Source organism: Pezoporus flaviventris, unplaced genomic scaffold (genome assembly GCF_033815535.1).
Source record: "Pezoporus flaviventris isolate CSIRO_AGI_PZ_B2104156 unplaced genomic scaffold, CSIRO_AGI_Pfla_v1 ptg000037l, whole genome shotgun sequence".
NCBI classification, from domain to species: Eukaryota; Metazoa; Chordata; class Aves; order Psittaciformes; family Psittacidae; genus Pezoporus; species Pezoporus flaviventris.
Genome location: NW_026892585.1, coordinates 23149802 through 23166187, shown reverse-complemented (window position 1 = coordinate 23166187; position 16386 = coordinate 23149802). Strand labels below are relative to the sequence as shown.

The window sequence follows — 16386 nt, the reverse complement described above, 5'->3', positions numbered from 1 at the left end:
TATGATGATAGAGAAGAAAGACTTTGAAAGTGTTTGTAAGGTCAGAACAGGGAAACGGAACCAGAGGATCCTGAAATCACAACTCTGAAAAAAACCTCTTTCTCTGAGCTTCTCTGATTTAGCCACTTCCCCCAAAGCATGGGATTATCATAAGTCCTACAAAGCTACTGCTTGTAAAGGGCACTTAAGCAAAATACACTAACTATTACCATTGATATATTTTTTTTTTAACTACTGGGAATGTTATTCTTTTCATAAATGCCTTGACTAGCAGTGCCCTAATAAATATTTAATAAATAAACCCATTCTCGTTTGTATCAATATATTCCTCCCTTCAGCTGGAGAACACAGACGGAAGTATGCATGGAATTTGATAATCATATCAAACACCTCCCTGATCCAAGACTGACTGTCTAAGAGTTAAGGGCCGAACCTCCTGATTTTCTACAAATTGCTAACCTAAAGGATAGCTAGATTTCAAGGTTCAGTTTTTTAGCTCATGAAATAACTGGAAATATAATCATTCAGGTAAATGACACGACAATGTAACATCTCTGCTAAATTTGAAAAGATGCACAATTCTTCGTGTCAGCAAACAGTAGCTGAAAAATGAAGAGTGTTGCTGAGAATTTTACCCCTAAATCCCATCTGCTTACACACAGGCTTTCTTCCTATTTGGCATTTCTATTCAGACAATGCCATGGAAGCCAGCCAGCCTGTAGAGAGAACCCTAGATGAAGTAACAGATCTATTATCTGAAATATGCTGGAACCTTCAATGATTATTTTAACAAAAGCGAAGTCAGTAAAGGGAAACTTTACTGGTTTCCACTTCATGACAGAGACAGATTAAAACATCCACTAGCATTTGCCAAACGGAGATGGAAACTATTAGCAAAAACAACTTCCCATTCAAATGGCTATTACAAACAAGAGGACATAAAAACAAAAGGGAAACTAAAAGAAGAACTTGACAATATAGCATCACATGCTTCAGACAAAATAAGACTGAGTGAATTAACTTCTGAATAAGTTTCACCAGAGAAAGAGAAAACAGAAGATGGCATTCAAAATCATTTTTATAAAGGCGTAAGAAAACATGCATTCCTTACCCATTCTGTATAGCAGCTGTTGGATCATAAGTCAAAGCCATGCCAGCCTGCACATAGTTAGGGAAGAAAACAGATTTTTACTATTACCGCAGGGGAAAAGAAAAAAACAACCCAAAACAAGAAAAAAACCCTTAAACATATTCTAAGCCAATATGAATAAAAGCTGACTGGAGCTTAGATGGAAATCTAAATTCTCCAGGGAAGCTCAGATGGCCCAAAGTAGCACAGACAGATTGGCTATGTCCCCTGCCTGTGAGATCCCCAAGAAACAGATCTGTTCAGTATGTTGATTGTCATCTCTCCATAACGTTTAGGGCAACTGGTGGTTTTGTGGCACCAGTAGCAGTTAATAACTCCACTGAGATCAAGGCATTTACATCCAATTGCCCACTGTAACAAGACAGGGCCAAATCCTGCTGTTGCCTGTGAGACAGGTAGTTAGTAAATACTCTAAAGCCAACTTCACAAAAGCTTCTCAGGGAAGGAGTCTCATCTTTCTTACAAAAGTAAAGCCCTGCATGACCCCAGTCTACCATTTCCCTAGGCTGTCACTTGTACTTACAGTTAATTCAATACCACATGTCAAGAAACAAAATGTGGGCTGTGAAGCAGAAAACACCAACCAAAACCAGAAAAAAAAGGAAAAAAAAAAAAAAAAAAAGAAAAAGTTCTCGAGATTTTAAACAAGGCTTTTAAAATACTTCAGATGTCTGGACAGAGAAAGAATTTGTTAATCGGCTACACAGAGCCTTTCAACTGCCATTCACCACCAAGCAGATGGTGACCTGTGCGAAAGGATTTGGCAGCATCCAGTTAACAACCGTCAACACCACCACCATTAGCAGACATCCACAGGTACTGCAGGAAAGGCAGGGAGAGAGCAGGGCTGGGGACTGAATTTCCCACTTTACCTTGCGCTCTAAGACAGCAGTCAGGTCATGCAGGAAGGCCCAGCTTCTTCCCCAAGACTTAAAAACATGGAGGTAACAATCTCTCTCCCACACACTGCATTTGCTTTGATTTTTTGCCTTCCTTCCACCACCCCCTCCCTTTGTAAAATACTTGCCAATGTTACACTACCAGGAGATGGGAAGACATCTCTTTCTGTGTAGGGCTAGAAGCAGAGAGGAGAGGACGCTATTATTCAAGATGCTGCTCTCCCTTTGGGAGCAGTTGAAAAATGGCCACAGCACCATCCCACCCCAAAGCACTGTATTTCTCTCCACTTGACATACAGACCATATGCTCATTGCCTGAGACAGAAGCCAGCAGCATTTGCTACAAGAACAGGTGCTTTACCAACCACACAGCAGAGCCTGTGCTCCTGGTGGGAGTTCTTAATGCCCCTGGACCCATCTACCAAAGTGCTTCTGAATAACAGCATCTGCCCCCTTCCAGATGGCTACTCAGACAGGTCAGCAAGCATTTGGGCTTGGCCAGCTCCCATGCAGGCAGGTGAACAGCCAGGGTAAGTGCTCTGGTGATGAGCAGGCAGAGAATGGGCAGCACTCCTAGAAGAGCCAGGTTAGCCCGGCAGCTGCACACTGGTCTAAGAGGAGATTGTCAAAGATTCCAGAGGCCAAAAGTAACTTCTGATCTGAAGGTGGTAGGCTTCAGACTACCTTATGTAGCCAAGAAAAAAAATGTTCATGTCACTGTTATATTTGTATATTTTTCTCATTCTTTTAAGCAGATGCTAGGGCAAACACTTTGCTTATTGAAAATGCCATTGTTTTAATAAAATACATACTATCTCCCAAGCAAAGGATAATTCATGAGAATAAGGCCATGGACACACGGCTATTTTTTTAAAGTGCACTGATTTCATACAAAGAGAAATAAAAATTACTATTTCTGGAAGTTTAAAATGTCAAAGAGTCAAATTTAGGGTGACTCCAACCACTTGTTGATGTAAACATAAAGTAGCTTAGAAAATTATAAGGGATGATCAACTTGTTTTTATAATTTTTATGTCTTATATACTCCCAGTGTATTATATTTTTTGTTAAGGTTGCATTAATTACTAAAGGAAATGTATACAATTCATCCGAAAAGAGAGCTGTCATGGTTTAAACCCAGATGGTAATTCAGTACCACACAGCCACTCGCTCACTCCCCACCACTTTCCCCCAAGGTGGGATCGGGAGCAGAACTGAAAGAATGAAAACCGTACGAGTTAAGAGTATAATAACTAAAGTGCAGTATAATACTACTACTGCTAAACATAATGGTAAGGAAAATAACAAGGGGAGAGAATAAAAAACTAAAAGGGGAGGGAGAAGAAAAAAACAATAAATGCAAGTGATGTACAATGCAATTGCTCACCACCCACCAACTGATACCCAGCCGGACCCAAGCAGTGATTGGTCCCTTCTGGGTAACTCCCCCAGTTTATATACAGGGCATGACATGCTGTGGTATGGAATATCCTTTTGTCTAGTTTGGGTCAGGTGTCCTTTCTCTGCTCTCTCCTGGCTTTTTGTGTCCCTCCTCACTGGCAGAACATGAGAGACTGAAAAGTCCTTGATCAGGGTAAGTGCTACTGAGTGACAACCAAAGCACCAGTGTGTTATCAGCACTGTTCTCAGACTAAAGACAAAAAAGCACAGCACCAGCTACTGGGAAGAAAATTAACTCTATCACAGCCAAAATCAGCACAAGAGCCAATAAAACTTCAATATCATAAAAAAATTTTGTCTGCAATATATTTTAGATAAAAAAAATCCTAATAAGAATGAGGGGCAGAAATGATAAATTGCAGCAGCTCTTTAGTGGAGCTCTAATAATGCTCAGTGTGCACCTGAGACCTGCAAACACATGTTTATGCCACTTTCAGTTACTTGTCTCATGGATATTTGAGCACATGGTCGTACACAGACCTTCACCGTGCCCTTATGCCCCAGACCTGCATGTGGGTTCCTGCAGACAACCTGCATATACTCCATGATATTTATAGAATAGAATAGTTAGTGGTGGAAAGCACCTTAAGATCATCTAGTTTGAACCCCCATGCCATGGGCAGGGACACATATATTAGCATCATGTCCATTACATAGTATTGGTACTAGGAATAAGGGACACCACTGTGGGTTTGGCAAGTACAAAATATGAAAGTCTAGGCATTCATAATTTTATCCATGCTCCATATCCATACTGCAAGATGACAGATTACCAGAATCTGTTCAAGAACTTCAGCAGTGACAACTATAAATATCGCTACCACATTTGCCTGTAAATGAAGGTTTCACATCAGACAAATATGAACAGTGTGTGGCAATGTGTGCATATGGCACACCACCTACAGTTTGCCCAGTAATATTGCTAATATCCTCCCATTGTTGAATAGCCTTAAACAGCTGCTATTTCAAATAGTTGCTAACAGAGGACTATTTACTTCTTTCTCATCAAGTTGTGAAATTCCTCTCTACAAAATTAAGCTGGCTGAAAGCCCAGGAGAGGCAACAGTTAGCCTGGACCAGTGAAAGATTTATGGTCTGAAGCATCCTTATTCATCAGGAATAAAAACTGATGCGCAATAACAACTTACTGGAAAATTATTTGCACTTTCCTCCGTATCACACAAACAGGAATTCCAAAATGCCAAATAAAAAATATTGATTGGCCTCAGACTTCCACATGATAGAGGTACAGCTTATTCTGTCAAAACCAGAACTGAATATAGCTGTCACTCTGCTTAATGCAGTATTAACTACACTGAGGCACTGGGTGGTGCCTCTACAGCAGCTGTGCTGAAGAGTATTTTCTTCCAGGTCTTTTCATCTATTGTTATGCACATGTTTCAGTACAAGGACAGGGTCTTACTCCTTCTTCTAATAGTGACACTTCCTGATAAAAAGCTACCTCAGAGAGTGGCACTGATGATGGAATGCTGTTTCAGGAAAATATTTGTCAGATAAATCTTCTATGAAGGGACAGCTGAACCACAGAATTTTTATGCCACTCAGCCAGATAATGGGCATATGCTCAGCTACTGAATGAGCTCCTGCACCTCAGCATTTCAACATGCAATCTCTTAAAGTAATAATAAAATAATGAATATCTGCTATCAGTCCCACACATAATAATAAAGACCATTCTCAATGGTTACTTGACCAGTCTGTTCAGAGAGTCACTTGACACAGAAATAAAACCAGCTCTTTTAAAATACTGATTTTTTAAAAAGACTATTTAAACCATATGTCTACTTATCACTGATTTTTATCAAAGTGTCTGACCTCGAGACAAAGGAATTAAGATTCTTGCTATTTTGTTGCTGCAGTTTTCTAATTACTGACATCAATAAACAAAAATTCTAAAAACAAGAGACCCAGTCTGAATCTTTCTTTAAATTTAAGCTGTTTCCTTCAATAAAATGCAGCAAATAACAAAAAGCTTCTGTAAGGCAAGGGCTCACCCAGGAAGTCTGAAGGCCTGTACTTAACACTTCAGTGTGAAAAATTTTCCATAGGCAAAAATAAGGTGTTCTGCTTCTGGGTTTTTCCCCCATCTCTTTGTTATGAGTTGAACATAAATGAGCACATTTGCCTCATTAAAAAGACTCTTAGACAATTGCATTTGCATTGCTTATGTAAACTAGATTTGTAAATCTCTCAAAGAAATGATTAAGTTGTGGAATGATTATTGAAAAAATATGGTGGGTTTATTATTTCTCTTCTGAACCTCGGTAAACTCTCACAAGAACCCACTATCTGGCTTCCAGCAAAAACACAGCTTATAAATGACCAAATTTTAGGTTGCGTTTTAGGTTCTGTGCTGCTGGGAAGCGGCTTTCACGAGCAACTTCACCAACATATCATTATGTGGGAGTTATACAAGAAGATAAGTCCCTCTTCCCCATCCACTCTGATTCATGCCCTCATCCTTTCACACTGGAGGGCTGCCATCTCAGGGGAATGGCTGTTTTCTTGGCTACTACAGTGGAATCAGTTGAAATTTCAACAATGAAATTCCTGGACTTGTTTGTTACCACTGCTAATATCTGCCAGGCATCACAGCACAAGGATCTCTTCTGCTCCGAAAGCACATACTCTGAATGAAATGCTTTGAAGAAGGAAAAGAGAGATGGCAGAAGAAACCAGCAACCCAAATGAGACTCATTTAAAATATTGGTTTAATAGAAAAAGCTCAGTCACCAGTAAAGTTACCTTGGCAGAGTTCCTTCCTTTGATTATTTAAACAGTTTTGTCAGAAATATTCCACATTATTAGACATATTTATGAATTTAATTCTGAAAAAAAATCTTTCCTTTTTAGAAGAGAAATAGAGAATACAAATGTGACACCTCTTAAATATATAGATGCATATGAAAGAAATGGAGCATTTCCCAGTGACATGTGCTCCTTAAGCAACTCGTTCTGAGAAAAAAAGTGGTTGTGGAAACGAAAATACATAATACTGAGGTTGAACTTGGGAAGTGATTCATGAACCTCAGGTCAGAAGTTGAGCCGACAACACAATGACAAGCTCCGATACCAAAGTGAATGGCAAGAAACCCTTTTTGTCCTACAGAACTGGACTGGAATTCTGATCTACTAGCTTCTGGTTTGAGGGTTGAGTCACTTTGTTCCAAAGAGGATCATATTCTCCTCAAGGAGACATATGTACTACAATATAATTAGTCTGTTTGCACTGCCAACTCATCTGTTTAGCCTTGCCATCTTCAGGTCTATGAACCATCTGTTTTTGGAGATCTGGCACACTCATTTTGCCATCAGTCTGATCCAATGCTAAATCAGCTGTGGACTACAGTCACATCTGCACACTAGATGTGTGTGCTACTGTGTGTGCTACAGTGAGCTGAAGACTTCCAAGAATGGTTTGTAGCACTACTGAAAGTGTCAGACCATCTAGTATTTGTCAGGGATACAGAAGAGTGCAGAAAAAGGTATGTCTTTCCCATTTTCCCCTGTCTCCAGCATGTGTTTATTCTGAATAAGAAAACACTGTAGTGGCAGCAGAATTTTGAGGAAAACCTTACTGCAAGAAAAACTTTGGGGCAAATGGCATGACATTTTTCACCACAGAATGAAACCCAAAGCCAAAATGAAAACTAAGAAAGCTAATCTCAGAGAGCAGGTGCCGTCTTCATTCTACTTTAACCAGAACATAGCCCTTAGTAGTACTAAAAATGGTCCATTTTAAAATCCTAATTTCAGGGACAGAGATTTCATATAGGCCATTGTTTTAACATATTTCTATGTGCTTTATGAGCTCAAAATCTAACAATTCAAACTGGTCTTTGGTATTTGTGCTTCTCAGGCACATTTTCAAAGCATTGCCTACGAGAGCATCTTGCGACAACGCAAAGCTTTAAACTCATCGCACTGTATCTTTTCAATTTATTTGTCAGTTACCAATTGCCCTTCTACTTTCTCCCACTGTGTAAGCTTCTCTTCAGGTTCAATTCCTCTCTGCTAAACTAAGGTTGGCTGAAAACAAGCATGCAAAATACTGACCAACGTCTAACTTGCATACTAGTATAGTAAATGTGCATGGTCTGCATGTGAGGCTACTACTGAATATCTGGGTATTATTGCGTATCTGGACAGGCCTGGAAATTGTCTCCTACAGAAAAGAAAAAATACATTTGTCTATGTGTAAAATGCATCAGCCCTAAACACTGAGGGTTATGGAAGACAACTAAGTCTACCTGTCTCCTTGGAAGTATAAATAGAAATCTATGTCTAAGTTATAAATGGGCCAGACACAGACCTACTAGTCATTTCTATACGCCTGCTGCTGGTAAAGAAGGGACAACTGGCACCAGCATCAACTGTTTCAGCCCTTCACTAGTACCGACTTCACAAAAAAATCAGGAAGTCTCTCAAATTACCTATTGCATGTTTTTCTTTCTATATTAGTTTGCATTAGACAAAATTGTAATGAATAGCAGATAAAAAGAGAAACTGTTAACAAAAGCAACATTCCCAAACTTGTAGGTCATCTTATTTTTTAAAGAAGAATTAAAACTATGTTTAATGGTTTAGACATTTCACCAATGATAAATGATGAAGGGGAAAAGTAGGAAGAGAGGTTAATCTCTTGGCTATTTAGAAACAAAAGTCTAATCCAGATTACAGAAGCAAAAAAGCAATCAACAGAAGAATTATTGGTGGCAATTATTAAATATAATTATAAATATTAGATCAAATTGAATGACAAGGGGGTCACATTTGGTGGTGCATTCACTGTTGTGATATATGAACCAATACTGAAACGGTGGTATTTCCTTGAGATAAAAAATATGTAAATATTTATATGCTCTAAATTTTATAGAAACTTGCAAATGAAGTGCCAAAGGTTTCTCCCTTTCTACCAGATAAATCTTAAATACACATATCAAAAGATTTTGTTTCTGAATAACCAAACCAAAGTTTCAGTAAATCTGCAATAAAAGATTATTTAAATTGTAGGTTTTAATCCAATCTGATCTCAATTTCTAACTACTCTTCATTCCCCAGATGCACTTTCAACTAATGAATATTTTTTTGAGATATGTCACCCTCCTCTAGACCTGTCAACTGCAATTTAGAGGTAAATTAAATCAAATATTTTACCGACAGAATTTGAATATGATTACCCTCTATCACCATCTCAACATAATCTAGTCAGGGAAAGTTTCAGTACAGATTGCTGAATCAAACCACTGTGACTCAGAAAAAACTAGCCTGAAAAAAAATAATTTACTTTTGTGCAGAAATTATGTCCGTTATTAGATCAGAATTTCACTGCAAGTATTTCCAACATCTGCAGGTTCCTCTGTGTATTTCTTGCACCTATATGTTAGATGCCTATTTGACAGCCTTTTACAAAGCCATCAATAATCTAAGCTCTCAGCTCCTTAGTGCAGAACCGGTCAGCCATCACAAATCCTCAGTCAAATGCCTCAGTAAATCTGTTGAATATTTCCTGAGGCTTCAAACAAGAGTGGAAGGGTAAAGACTAGAAAGTGCCATCCAAGGTCAGGCATTCTTCCCTGGTTACAACTGGCCAAGTAACCAAGTACCAAAAAAAAAACCCCAAAAGCCCTAGAAAAATTTTTCCTAAACACTTGACTTTAAAAGGTAAGCCAATTTAGCAGCTAACTAAAGTATTTCTATGTGGTTATGAGAAGCAATCTACAAAAATATATTCTTGGAATAAGATTTTCTATTACATTCTACAGTATGGCCTGAAAACTTCACCCCCCCCCCCAAAAAAAAAAAAAAAAAAAAGAAATTCTCTCTTATAAAATTCCCCAGAAGCTCCCCATAAAAGAGCAAAACCTCTGAGATCAGCATGGCCACAGAGGTAACACCAAAGCAAATCCGCTCCTCCCTGCTAAATCTCCTCCTGTTTCCCCCCTACAGCACAGTACTGAGCACAACTGTCTTGTCTCTACATTGCATTCTCAAGTTTGAAGCCAGTGACAGAACTGCTCGTGCATTTCTCTGGGATCTGTCCTTCTGAGCAATAATCCTCTTGCATGCTCAGTGTTAATGCTTGTTAAACCTCAGAAGTTTTAGAAGTGCCCTTCATGTAAGCAAGAATGCAAAGGCTTATCTGAACACTAGCCAAAATACATCTTGGTCCAGATACCACAGAATTTGGCCAGGGTGGAAATACTGAAGGAGCAATCTCTTGGGCACTATTTCAATGCTTTCCTTTGGGTAAGAAAACAAGAAAAAGAAGAGGTGCATGGAATATTTCGAGGTCCCATTTGTAATCAGAACTATGACACTTGTCAGGTATCAATTATTTCTCACGACTTACTACCTGTTCTTTATTAAAGAGATTAAATTTGACAGGAGCAATTGTAGGAAGGTTACCCAAGTGCTGCTATGCAGAGAACAACTGAATGGTACATTGTGCTTAGAGTAAGATCATTAAATGACAAAGAGTTAGAAAAAAACTATTCCATATAAAATATACGAGTAATTACATAGAAGGAGTTTACACTGGAAATAAGAAAATCAACAATGGTGGGGAAGAAATTCAACAAATGAGTGACCCTGAAAGAGAACATGCATTCTTGTCTTTGATGCTTTGAGTAGTAAATATCCAATGTGCAGAAAGGTATTAACCAGATGTTAATATACAAAAAGTCTAAGAAAATCTAAGAAAACAGATCATTCCCAGCCTGAAATATTTCTGAGTTTGTACCTTTACAATCTTTCCACATTTGTATATTATACCATGACAACAGCTCTAGTAGTTGAGGTCAAACACCACTAAAACCTACTTTTTAAATGTTGATACTATAAGCACATCAACCACACCGTGCCTGTAGATCACAGTGGTATCACTGTACTTAATATGAGCCCCTACACTAGAAGCAAATGAACTATATATGATGTGATAAACTGATGTGGCCTGAGGCCACAAGCATAATGGTGGCTTGCTGGCTTTAACTTTATATTCTCTTGTTTATTGATTTGAACTGAAGGAAGTACAGAACAGAGGGGATAATAACTACGATGGTGTTTAGTTTTTAAACAGGGATTTAGAGGTCTTTAAAATATGGATTATTGACCTTATTGAGGGTTTATTATTGTCTCCTATACATAGGCCTTTCATTTTCAAGCTCTCTATAGAATGACTTGAAGCTACTACTTGAAGTACTTCCTGGGCACTTACTCCTCAGTAGATCCATATCATGACAAACCATAATGACTCCTAAGAAAACATCTCTATTTTTTGAGACATACGACATAAGAGCCTGCAATGAACCTCTGGAGTCTTCTGCAGTCTCTTGTGGCAAATGTGGCTGTCACACTGGCACTTTCAGCCCACAGAGTTAAAAATAATTTGGAGCATTGCTGTTGGAACAGTGTACAATAACCACCTTGCTGGAGGGAGAAATGTCTATGCTTTCAAGATGCCTTTCTGTTTGCTTAAGGAGCTCACCAATCGTGCCAGAGTATGTATGTCATAAGCGAATGGTCCAAAAGGTATCAGCTAGCGAAATCAAGTAGTTACAAAAAATCACAGATTCATAAAATTAACTAGGTTGGAAAAGACCTTTAAGATTATCAAGTCCAACCTTTACCCCAGGACTGCCAAGTCCACCACTAAACCATGTCACTAAGGGCTGCATCTACACAATTTTTGAACACTTCCAAGGATGGTGACTCCATCACTTCCCTGAGCAGCCTTTTCCAATGCCTGATCACCCTTTGTGTGAAGAATTTTTTCCTAATATCAGTCTAAACGTCCCCTGGTACAGCTTTAGGCCATTAGCTCTTGCCCTATCACTTGTTACCTGGGAGAAGAGACCAGCCACCTCCTCTCCCCATCCTCCTTTCAGGTAGTTGTAGAAAGTGATAAGGTCCCCCCTGAGCCTTCTCCAGACTAAACACCCCTAGTTCCCTCAGCTGTTCCTCATCACACTTGTGCTCTTGACCCTTCACCAGCTTTATTGCCCTTCTCTGGGCCTGCTCCAGCACCTCAGTGTCTCTCTTGTAGTGAGCGGCTCAGAACTGAACACAGGATTTCAGGTGTGGCCTCATCAGCACCCAGTACAGGGGGATGATCACTGCCCTGGTCCTGCTGGCCACACTATTGCTGATACAAGCCAGGATGCTTTTGGCCTTCTTGGCTGCCTGGGCACAAGCTGCTCATGTTCAGCACCCTCAGGTCCTTTTCTACTGAGCAGCTTTCCAGCCACTCTTCCCCAAGCATGCAGAATTCCATGTTGTGGCGCAAATGCGGGACCCAGCATTTTGTCTCGTTGAACCCCCATACCATTGGCCACAGCCCATCAATCCAGCCTGTCCAGATCCCTCCGCAGAGCCTTCCAACCCTGCAGCAGATCAACACTCCTGCCCAGCTTGGTGTCATCTGCAAACTTACTCAGGGTGCACTTGATCGCCTCATCCAGATCATCAATGAAGATAATAAACAACCCTGGCTCTAAAAAAGCAGAAACCCTCTAGAAACACATAACTTAGAAATACCAAATAGTTTTCTTGCTTTGTAAAACTGAAGTAAATGCAGCAAAACCCACAAAAAATACCCCCAAAAGAGTTAAAACCAAACCAAAACACAAACTACCAATTTGTATTCTAACACATCACAACTGAGCAACATTTATTTTCCTTGAAAGGAAAATATATCATAAACCCAAAGAATAGGTGTTTAAGATAGAAATATTTGTAAGTCCTTCAGCGTACATAGCTACGATCATGCATAAAAAGGTACTATGGCCAGATCTACCTCATTTATTCAAGTGTCTTTATCCTATAATAACATTCAAGAAGAGTAAACAGCCTCTTGAAGAGTCAAATAAATTCCTTTTTTATTTCACCCACATTTAGAGTCATTTCATGTACAAGTACACAGAAAGGAAACTCCAGTAACAGAACTATTTGCAGCAGAGCAGAAAGCAACAATTAGATATCTTTTTTTAACTTTGTACACATGATGGAGCTGAGGCTACTGTAGACTGTTTTGTCTTGGGCAGAATGAAGAGTCCAGCTGAGACAAGCTTTTGGAAAACTTTTATGTGGACTATTTATTTGGATGTGTGACTGCAACTCTCCCTCACGTAACAACCTCACCTACTCCCTGATGATGCTCTATCACCAGGGAGTATATGGAGGAAATAACAATATTGAGTTGCTTAAGTGTAAATTGATTTGGGGTTTATAAAAGTTACACCAGGGGTGCTGATGGCACACCAGTAAGATAATACTGGACTCAGGTCTGGCTGCAGACAGAGTGCTTGCGGTGGGTGGGACAAGGCTGCACACAGATCCACACCAAGCTCCAAAACTGTCTTTTCCTGTAACTTTACACTCCGTACATTATTATAAGCTTCACTCTCCCCTCTGCGCATATACTTTTCTCTGTGTGAAACTATTGTATATTGTGTGCAATCTGATTTCTTCGTAACCCCAAAAGGTAGATTTCCAGGTCTGCAGCTGACTTCTGCCAAACCCCAGGAAAATAATTGCCGTGTGGCACTTACCTCTCCTTCTCTGGGCCACGGCCTTCCATTCTGTGTATATTTGCTTTGATTCTGGCGCTTCTTTTGCCCTCCATCAGCAAATTTGCACAGCAAAGGCTCAGTGGGGGCTGTGAAGACAAGAAACCCAGTCTGTATTAGCATCCCCCCCCAAGAAAGTGATTATACCAGCAACAGTAGTGCTTTGTAATACTGATCTTTTGAAGTAAAGTCTTCCCTTCTGCAGATATTTTCTTCCTCTTTTAGCCTTGACTCCACTGGCAGCTGTTCTTATTAACTAAGCTTCAAAAAATATATACTGGCAGCCCTTAAAAGAATTTAGCAAATATTGTTGAAAAAATAATCAGCCTACGCAGAATGTTAAGTTGCTGTAGTGGAATAGTAGAGTCAGACATTAGTTCCAGCTAAGTTAGACACGAATTCATGACCAGCATTAGTGCAAGGATAAACACTGCTTTACTAAAGCAGCTTTCTCCTTTTATTGTAAAAACTTTGCAAGAATCTGTTTAAAGAATAAGTCTTCTCACTGTTTCTGTTCTCGACACCCAATCCTTTAATAAAACAGAATAAAATAGAGAGATTTGCCAAGCACAGTCCCATTAGCTTTCTTTTCCTCTTAACTCCTCTTTTAAGCAAGTTGGCAGCTAAGAAAACCCCCTTCTTCTCCAACTGAGATCTGGTGTTTGAACACAATAGTCAGGGGGCACGAAGCTCCAAGAAGAAAGAATATTCACAGAGATGCACACCCCAAAAGGTAGCCAACAACAGGGCCCCCTGGTGAAGAAATTGCCATACATGAAATGGGTACAACAGGAAGGGAACTCTGTGTCTTGGGATCTTTTTCCATCTACCCAGCTTTTAACAGCCTCCTAAAATATTTTTTCAGCCAAAACTGTAATTAGCTTGCTGGTGGGAGCTTGCCTTTGCTGTCTCCTTCCTAAAAGAGGGGCCAAATTCTACCTACTTCATTAGTTGCATGTCAAGATTGTCCTTTACTGCCTACATCAACAGAGAATAAACCTAATATTGGCTTGGTTGAAAGATACCTAAAAATGTGCTGCTTCTGAAACTTTTCAGGAATTTTTGGGTACCAGGCATAACAAGTACAGGCTCTAACTAATTAACCAGGTGTTTCGATAGAAAAAAAGCAAGAAATCTGTTTTTTCTTCCTCATTTCCTATGTCTGTGAGGCTAGAAATGCTGAAAGAATTAAAGTGCAGGGACATGAAGGAAAATGCTGCTGTAGGGGAATTAGCCACGTTGCTGACTTATTTATTTAAAATAAAAACTGTGATTTGGTTAAAGGAGAAGTTCATATAATATTAAAACAAGCTCATCACCCCAACTTCTTCATTACAGCAAGTTCAAAATGGGCCAGAATGTGTAAATTAAAATTGTGATCACTTGAAAAATGTCACAGAGGAACAATGCATATAGAGAATATCACATCAAAAATCACAGTTTCTCATTGGGACAGCATCACTTCGGCTGAAGCTTTAACTGCTTTATTTTTTTCATTACTATTTTACCAGGCTAGTAATTTCCAAGGTCACTAGAAACGGAACTGCAGGGAGCAATCCACTATTGGCAGAAAGATCAACTGTGTGACCCCAGAGGTCTTTTCCCACCTCTGAGTTCGATTATTGTATCATATTTTGGTAGAAGGAATGCTCAGCTAACCATCTTAAATTTAAAATAATGAAGGTTTAAAAGCATCCAGGTGGCTGTGGAGAGCTTTCCTGCAGATGGAGAGATTTTACAGGGCTGACTTTCCTGCACTTTCACTAGTTTTACTCCACAGTGCGATGCTGCATGATTTCAGAGTGGTTACTTACAATTCACTTTGATGTGACTGTACAGGAGGCACAGGTGCTAAGCCAGCATTAGAGAAAGACCTATTAAACATCACATCTGAAGCTTTGAAATCTTTTTGTTTTAAGCACTGACCCACTATCAAGCAACATACGATACCATCAGGAGAAGCACGTAAATACAATCTGCACATTGGATATTTACACATGCCATGGTCATCTGCTAATGTACACGTGTTGATATTAGCCCATGTACTATGATGTGGGTGAACAAACTAGGAAATCATACAGTTTACTACATATCCTCTCTATATATTATCCGACCACAAATAGGAAGCTGTTGCTATTTCTGAAATTCCCAGTATCCAGCATTACCATCTGACACTCTTACTTGTTAACTTAACCACTCCCATCTAGAAAAAATGCAAAAAATATCGTACAGACTTTTCAGCAGGTAGGGAAGAAGACAGAAAAGGACAAGAGTACCATACCCTTCACAAATAAGTTTCTACACAGGAGACTATATTCCTTTAAACAAACTGAGAGGAATCCTGGGGGAAACGTCAGTCTCTCTCGATCAACACTGACATAAGCCAAAAGATCAAAAGAGCATGTTCTGACAGGAAGACAAGAGTCTAGATGATTCTGGGCTTTGGTACCTTTTATTTATTTAGTTAGTTACTTATTTTTTCCAACAAATAACCTCCCAAAACCAACATAGCCATTTAACATATTACATCCGGCAAGACAGAAAATTATCTTAATGTCTCTGAAGTGGTGTAAGGTCTTAATGGTTTATACCTGGAAACAACTACGGTAACCAAACTCAAAATACAAAGAAATCAAAATTAATAATCTCTGTTCCTTCAGGACGTACAGTAGAGTGTAATAGAGTCTCATGAGTTCAAGCATGTTGTTCTAGGTACACAAAAACCCCTCAAATCTCCTGTTTACTTAGCACTCTTGAAATCCCCTCTAAGAAAGGTTCTCTAGGCTTTGCAACATGAGATTCACATGACTATTTGATATTAACACCATCAGTCTTACTAACTACATGTGCAACAACAGAAGACACTGGAAAAAGCATATCCTAGTCCACTATATCAGCAAAACTATTTCTAAGTAGAATTCTTTCTTAAAGGTTTCATGAAATGTCAGAAGTGCCTTAAAAATAATTAATTTACTTTAGACAGGAAAAAAACCTATCACAATTAGGTACTATGGTTATCAATTTAAAAGTAAAATATCTAGGAACTATTCAAGCAATATCAACATTACAACTATAATATCAAACAATTGCAACACAAGTCGAATATTTTATCTCCAAATACTTTAGAAGAGGAAGAAGGAAAAAGGGAATATTTTAAAATTTTTCCGTTGTTGCTGTCTTCCATTTCAGACAGACAACTCTTCAATTTACGGACTGAATTTTCACTTTTCTCCTTTTCCTCCGTACAAACACACTGTCTGAAAATAAATGCCTGTTCCCTGCCTCTTCC

The 16386-nt window shown here is 39.1% G+C and overlaps 1 protein-coding gene across 9 annotated transcripts in view; it reads right to left on the bottom strand.

The window, feature by feature from the left end:
* The window catches only part of RBMS3 (RNA binding motif single stranded interacting protein 3), a 726761-nt gene that overhangs the window by 76469 nt on the left and 633906 nt on the right, over positions 1–16386 (bottom strand). For all 9 annotated transcript variants that reach the window (XM_061464999.1, XM_061464998.1, XM_061464997.1 and 6 more), the window contains 2 exons: positions 13080–13186; positions 1112–1158 (listed from right to left, as the gene is read on the bottom strand). In XM_061464999.1, the coding sequence (XP_061320983.1) occupies positions 1112–1158; positions 13080–13186 (154 nt within the window). The remainder of the gene's footprint in view (positions 1–1111; positions 1159–13079; positions 13187–16386) is intronic.